This window comes from Benincasa hispida, chromosome 11 (genome assembly GCF_009727055.1).
Source record: "Benincasa hispida cultivar B227 chromosome 11, ASM972705v1, whole genome shotgun sequence".
Lineage (NCBI taxonomy): Eukaryota > Viridiplantae > Streptophyta > Magnoliopsida > Cucurbitales > Cucurbitaceae > Benincasa > Benincasa hispida.
Genome location: NC_052359.1, coordinates 67,900,882 through 67,907,755, shown reverse-complemented (window position 1 = coordinate 67,907,755; position 6,874 = coordinate 67,900,882). Strand labels below are relative to the sequence as shown.

At 30.8% G+C, this 6,874-nt stretch overlaps 1 protein-coding gene and 1 long non-coding RNA gene across 2 annotated transcripts in view; both read left to right on the top strand.

Moving 5' to 3' along the window:
- Positions 1-774: 774 nt before the first annotated feature.
- LOC120090019 (calcium load-activated calcium channel-like) lies at positions 775-1,754 on the top strand. Its single transcript, XM_039047498.1, has one exon. It carries the CDS (start codon positions 888-890, stop codon positions 1,461-1,463), a length of 576 nt encoding a protein of 191 aa, XP_038903426.1. The 5' UTR covers positions 775-887; the 3' UTR covers positions 1,464-1,754.
- A 3,604-nt stretch (positions 1,755-5,358) lies between these two features.
- LOC120089681 overlaps positions 5,359-6,874 on the top strand; it is a 2,295-nt gene continuing 779 nt past the window's right edge. Inside the window, exon 1 of the long non-coding RNA XR_005485304.1 lies at positions 5,359-5,770. This is a non-coding gene — a long non-coding RNA (uncharacterized LOC120089681). The remainder of the gene's footprint in view (positions 5,771-6,874) is intronic.

Here is a 6,874-nt window from a genome sequence, read left to right as displayed (position 1 = left end):
AACCTACCTAATTTTTTAAAAGCTAAAAGTCAAAAACTAAAAACCATTAAAGATATCTTGTTTTGAAATTAGGAAATGGGAACGACATTTTTCCCAATTTCGACAAGGAAGAAGATCAAATTTGATCCTACTTTATTTTTTTTTTCTTTTTACAACGGGTTGATAACAACAGATGAAACTTTATATTTTTGAAGGAAATAATACCTTTTTGGTCTCTAGATTTTAGCTTTAATTTCTATTTGATTACTAGGTTTTAAAATATTACACATTTAATCTTTAAGTTTTGAGTTTGGTTTCAATTTAGTCTCTAAATTTCAAAATGTTATAATTTTACATTTGAGATCTAAATTTTGTTTCAATTTGGTCAAAATTTTCATTAAATACTTACTTTCAATTATTGACATCAATTTCTATTAATTAATTAAAATAATTAGAATTGAAATTTCAAATTTAATTTTAAAAGCGATAAAAGATAGTAAAACTTAATTAATTATAATTCTTTTAACGATTTCTAATTTATTAATATAAATTACTCCAAAAGATGAAGTGAGTATTTAGTAAAAAAATGAGATTAAAAATGTAAATTTTGAGATATAAGAATCAAATTGAAGTAAAATTCAAATATAAAATTATACTATTTTGAAATTTAGAAAGTAAATTAAAATCAAATTCAAAATTTAAATATTAAATGTGTGACATTTTGAAATTTAGAGACCAGATAAAACTAGACTAACCACCAAGTGGTATTTTTCCCAATTTTTTATTTGAAAGCTCATCAGTCAGATTCATACCAATTTCCTCTTTAGATCCAACCCCAGCTCCAACTCCACAAAAATTCTCGCACCTTCCCTCGGATTAATCCTCCATTTTCACCTCCGACTCCGGCGATGGCCACAATCCCTTTCTTCTCCTCCTTCCGATACTCCGACAGCCTCACTGTTGTCGGAATCTCCGTCTGCACCGCCGTCGTCTGCGAGGCCATCTCATGGGTTCTCATCTACCGCACGAACTCCTACAAAACCCTTCGATCCTCCATCGACAAGGCCGCCAAAAAGCTCGAGACCATGAAGACCGACAGCTCCAAAATCACCGTCAAGAAATCCAAAACCAAGAAGATCGATCGTGTCGAGACCAGTCTCAAGGAATCCAGCCGTGACCTCTCGCTCTTCAAGTTCAAATCCGGCGCCGTTGTTGCCCTTGTTCTGTTCGTCGTCTTTGGATTGCTCAATTCGCTTTTCGAGGGCAAGGTTGTTGCCAAATTGCCGTTTAAGCCTTTTGGGCTTGTGATGAAGATGAGTCACCGAGGGTTACAGGGTGACGATCCTACCGATTGCGCTATGGCGTTTTTGTACTTCCTCTGTTCTATTAGCATTAGAACCAACCTGCAGAAGTTCTTGGGATTCTCTCCGCCGAGAGGCGCCGGCGCTGGATTGTTCCCGATGCCAGATCCTAAGACGAACTAATTTAGGTCAGGCTTGGATCAAATTAATACTCCCTTTCCCCCCAATTTGATTATCAATTTTTCGTACTGATGAAAAACTTGGTTTGGGCTGATTAGGCTTACTTTTATAGGGTTCTAAATGTTCATTTTATAATGAGTTCATCGGACTTAGTATAGCTATGGGTTCCACAAATTTGAGAGTGTCATTCTGGTTCTAATCTCCACTTGTATTCTTGATTAGATTTGGAAATAATACCATCTTTTTTGGGATCAATATAAGCTTTTGATCTTTGGAAACTTTGATTACGTTCAATGATTCTGTTGCCATGGTTATGATTGTGAGACTGAACTGTGAGTTCTGCTGGCTACTTATCAAAATATTTTGAGCCAGACTACCCTTTTCTCCAAGTCAAACCTTCACTGCTTGTTTGGTATGTCAATTACTTTTCTGCTTGAGATTTTTATCTTACCAAACATTTTGCCATTCCATAAACTGGATTGGCTTAAAGTTTCTTAATTTAGCATGTAATTCCTCCTCATGAACACCCATAGAACATTACTCTTACATTATTCATTATTCTCATCAGAAGTGTAAGAGTTTCAATGTGTTATGCAGTGCCAACTATGGCAGTTACTATTCTGACTTAACGACAGATGAGTCACATGCCCTAGACTAAGAAGTTAGAGGTCAAATCTTCTTATCTTAGAAAAAAGAAATGAGAAATGTGATTGTATTATTGCTTATTATGACTATAACTGTTCTAAATGCACTTGATTTAGTTGAGGCGGCTTAATCAAAATATGGTTTTCTTTGTGGCATATGTGGATGGTATTGGTGACTTTGATTGGCTTAACAGTTTGAGTACAATAGACCAACTTGAACTTAGGTAACTAGTTAAGATATATGCGATGTTGAACAAGTAACTTAGTACAGTAGATATGGTTGAGGCTTGATCAAAATGTGGTGTTTAGAGGTGGAATTTGTGGCATGAACCTGTAGTATATGCTATTTTTCTGATTTCTTTCTTAACAGAATATAGGAAGTTACCTTTTGATGTAAAAGAAGCAGAAGAAGTAGGGTAGTTTTTTTTTTTTTTTCCCTGGGAATCGGAGCTTGACTCTCCTATACCCGGGGCAGCCGTGCCCACCCGATATAGTGTAGTGGGTTCTCAAACTGATAGCATGTTTGGTAGGGATTTTAAAATCATCCAAATCACTTTTGTTATTTTTTAAATCATCAAAATTGCTTTTAATCATTCACCCATTTTAATAGTATGAAAATTGCATTTAAAAGTGTAAAATTAAACATTAAAATGATTTTGAGTGATTAAAGGTGTGTTTTGGAGTGATTTTAAACATGACAAAAAGTGATTTTAATAATTTCAAGATAACTCCCAAACATCCTTACTTGCTTCATATTTGATTTATTTTGCATTTATTAGTCACCTTTATCTTGTAACAGTTCTCCACCACGTTATTCTATAGCCTGTTAGAAAGCTTTTATGGAAGTGAGGGAAAGGATGAACATTGAAAGGAAAACTTGCAACTGTTCTACCATATTAATAGAAGTTTCCTATTTGCATCTAGACAGGTTCTTTTATCTGTTGTTTCTAATGTCATTTCTAGTAGTATTCAAAGTTGAAGTGACCATTTCTGATAATTTAGGGATAAAATTATATTACTAGTCCAACTAGTTCTTATAGTTATAGAAGTGTAACAATAAGTTATTGAGTTCAACTTTTCATTTTAAAATTTTATGAGAAAACGAATGATACATGATATATGAACTAGTGATTGAAGTCGATCAACTCTATTATTCAAGGTCAAAGGTGATTCAATTATCTGTTTGTTCATTCATTCATATACTATGATTTCAAGAAGGAAATATTTTTTTTAAAAAAAAAATTAGTTTAATATCATGTAAATTGAAGATCCGAACTTCTGACTATATAGTTGAAGGTATAATGTCTTAATCAGTTGAGTTATGTTTAGGTTGGTATGCACTAATGTCCTCTTTTCTTTCCATTCAATTTCGCTTTGTGCATCGAAAATGACATAGGATTGCCCATGAGTTGGTTTGTCGGAGGGTTTTTTTTTCTTGCTTTCTTGGCATTCTAACTATTTTGAATGGTTGATCTCTAGTTATAAGCATGATGTACGAAACTCTCTTTTTTACAGAGGTTGGCAAAAGTTTAATATAGTTCTTGTTTTGCGTTTTGCTTTAGTTAAAAAAACCATCTTTCAAATGAATATCTACGCTCGAAAAGTCACATCTACTCTCGAAAAGTCACATCTACCCAACAAAGAGCAACATATGAATTTACTAAAAATGTAAGGACAAAAAGGATATATAAAGAATTTTTCCAAGAACTCAAAGCTTCTTTTATATATAGTATGCATGTACATCTTTTCAATGGTTTTTAGTACAATGGTGGGTTCAAAATGTTAGTTTTTGAAATTTAGGGACTTAATAGAAACTTATTATTGATTACATATCTAAAAGTATTTTATCTAAAAGAACAAGATAATATATGAAATTATCTTATTTACCTAACTTTGTTTAGCTATTTCACGGGTTTAAGAAGCATATATTCAACTAAGGCCCCATTTATTTCACAGCTTTTTACATGAGATTTCAAACTGTCATTGAATATCCTTCTTTGTTTTACAGGATTTCATTTTTTAAATCCCAAGATTTAACAATGGAATTTTTATGTGTGGGAGATGAATAAGAAAAATATAGCATAATCAATTAATAAATTAATGTTTTTTGGAAATTAATAAATTAATATTAATTATTACTATTAATTTTAATTAATTATTAAATTTAAATATATTATTTATACTTAATAAATTTTAATATATTTACAGTTAATATTTTATGTTATCATAACTATTTAATATAAATTATTATTACTATTAATATTCTAATTAATTTATATTAACTCAATTATTTTTATCAATTAATCTAAATAATTTAATTATGTTTGATATAAAAATATATTTTTTTATTGATTAAATAGTTAATTAATATAATAATATATAATAAGGATGGCTTCATTCATTGGTCTCTTGCATTTAATTAAGTAATGATTCAATTTTGGTTTTCATAAACAAAATTAGTAAATAAAAAACAAATGTTCTTTAATTATCATCATGTTCAAATAAAGATACTCAAATTCTAAGTATTTAATATCTATGCTCATGAAACAATGTGGAGTCAATTTATTTATAGTTTGTCACGTTAGCATGTTTTTTATTAATAATATAGAGTACCCTAATATCTATGAAGACAAGTTTATTGGAAGAATAAATAGAGTATATAATATTGTTTTTTTCTTCTTCCATGGGTTGAGGTTGAAACTAAACAAAGAAAACAAAATGAGATTTACCAAAATTAATGGGAATTCAACTTAATGTTAATTTAGAAAAATTGTGAATTAAATGAAAGGAAAAAAAAAAGTTAAAAATCCCGAGAGGTCCATAAACTTCAGATAATTAACGATTTAATCTCTGAAATTTTATTTGTAAAAATATACTTTATGTATTTCAAATCTATGATTTTTTTTAGGAACAAATCTAAAATAACTTAGCCTTAAACTTTTTCTTTATAATTTTTTATCCTTGAATTTTAACAAGTAACTATTTAGTCCTATCGTAAAAAATCTCATAAATCATAATTCCCAATTATGATTAGGGAAATTATAATAGGAAGCACAATCAGTAAAAATATCTATTGATGTGTTGCTATTTAAAAGTAATTGTAGATATGACAATTATTCACCGGTTTCCTTTTAAATTTTTAAAATTTCCAAATTTGCCCTTCTGGGCGTGTGCGCGGCTTTTACTTCGTTATCTTTCCTTTCTTTTCTTTTCTTTCTTTCTTTTTTTTTTTTTCCTTTTCCGATTTTCGTAGGTCAATTTCTTGCCCTTCTTCCCCTTCTCCCCCTTTTCCGATTTCTTCATTCTTGCATTCTTCGTTGCTTCTTGTCTCTTTTTTTTTTCGTTTTCTTCAAGATTATTGTTCTACATTCATGAATCTTTGGGTTTGAGAAGCTACATTCACGATTGCTACACAAGCTAATTTGAGAAGCCACATTAATGATCTTCATGATTACCAGGGTTTGAGAACGTTTTCTTCAAGGTTTGATCGATTGGAGATTTTGATCTTAACTTTCGAGATTTTGATTTTGATCTTCAAGCTACAGTAACGATTTCTTCAAGGTTTGATCGATGGGAGTTCTTTCTTCAAGCTTTTCCTTCAAGTTTTGGTAACTGTGTATTGTAATCATTGAGATTTTTGGTGATTCGATGTTCTCGAACTTTCAGGTATAGGGTTTATTACTATCATTACATAACATATTAGCGATAGCCACTGATATCGTATTTATTTAGTTTTATTCTACGTGTTGGATTATAATATTATGTATAATCTACCAAGTTTTAGTTCAAGTGGGAGTTTGTTAGGTTTTATGTCCTAAAACTCATAGACTGTCTTATGAGTCTCAGGGATCCATGTTCAAAATAAACTTAAAAGAATCTATGGTATAGGGATAAGGTTAGGTACGTAATACTATGGGTATGACCTACTTTGTATGTGATACAAATGCAATGATTCAACGCGTTCGTGTAGTTGACATGCGAGTGGGAATATCTTATGCAATGGGTTTGCAAGATTGGACCGCAAAATAGTAACTACTAGATGTAACACCGTTAACTAGTTTGGTTCCTATTTCAATAGGATGATCACCTAGTCAACTTAGTCTTAATCTGAGTATATTATAAACTCTTGTTTACGAGAGATTGTCCTTTGATTTGTATGGGTAAGGGTAGCTAGTTCACTGACTCAATATATCTAGCATTTTGGGGACAAGACCGAGTGAGAAATGGGAACATAATAATAAGATGAAATTCACTCATTTCCATCTGGCCCGAGAGAGGTTTCTGTTTATTAGTTAGACCATAAACAAGTTTTTCAAGTCAGAGTAACCCAAGGGTAAAACGATAATTTGACCATGGAGTTACGAACACTCATGAAGGACTATGTTGCTATTATTGGTCTATATCCGTGGACAGAGAAATATATGTAGTGAGAAGAGTGTAGTTGCGGGTCTTTAGTGGAGTGTAATGAGTTTAGCCAATTAATCTCATATCGTTGGAGTTTCTGATTTACAGCTAACTAGAGGATATTTAACAGGAATGATTTAAATTGTTCAAATTAATTTGAGGAAACCATATATTACTGTGATTAATATATAATTAATTGTGGATATGATCTATAAGTCAAATTAAATTGGAAAGTAATATTTGAATAAGATTCAATGAATTAATTCAAGAAAATTAGATCCACACAGAATTAATTAATAGAGAGATATTGCACATATACATACGATGCTTATGATAATTATATATGTATATATATATATATATATA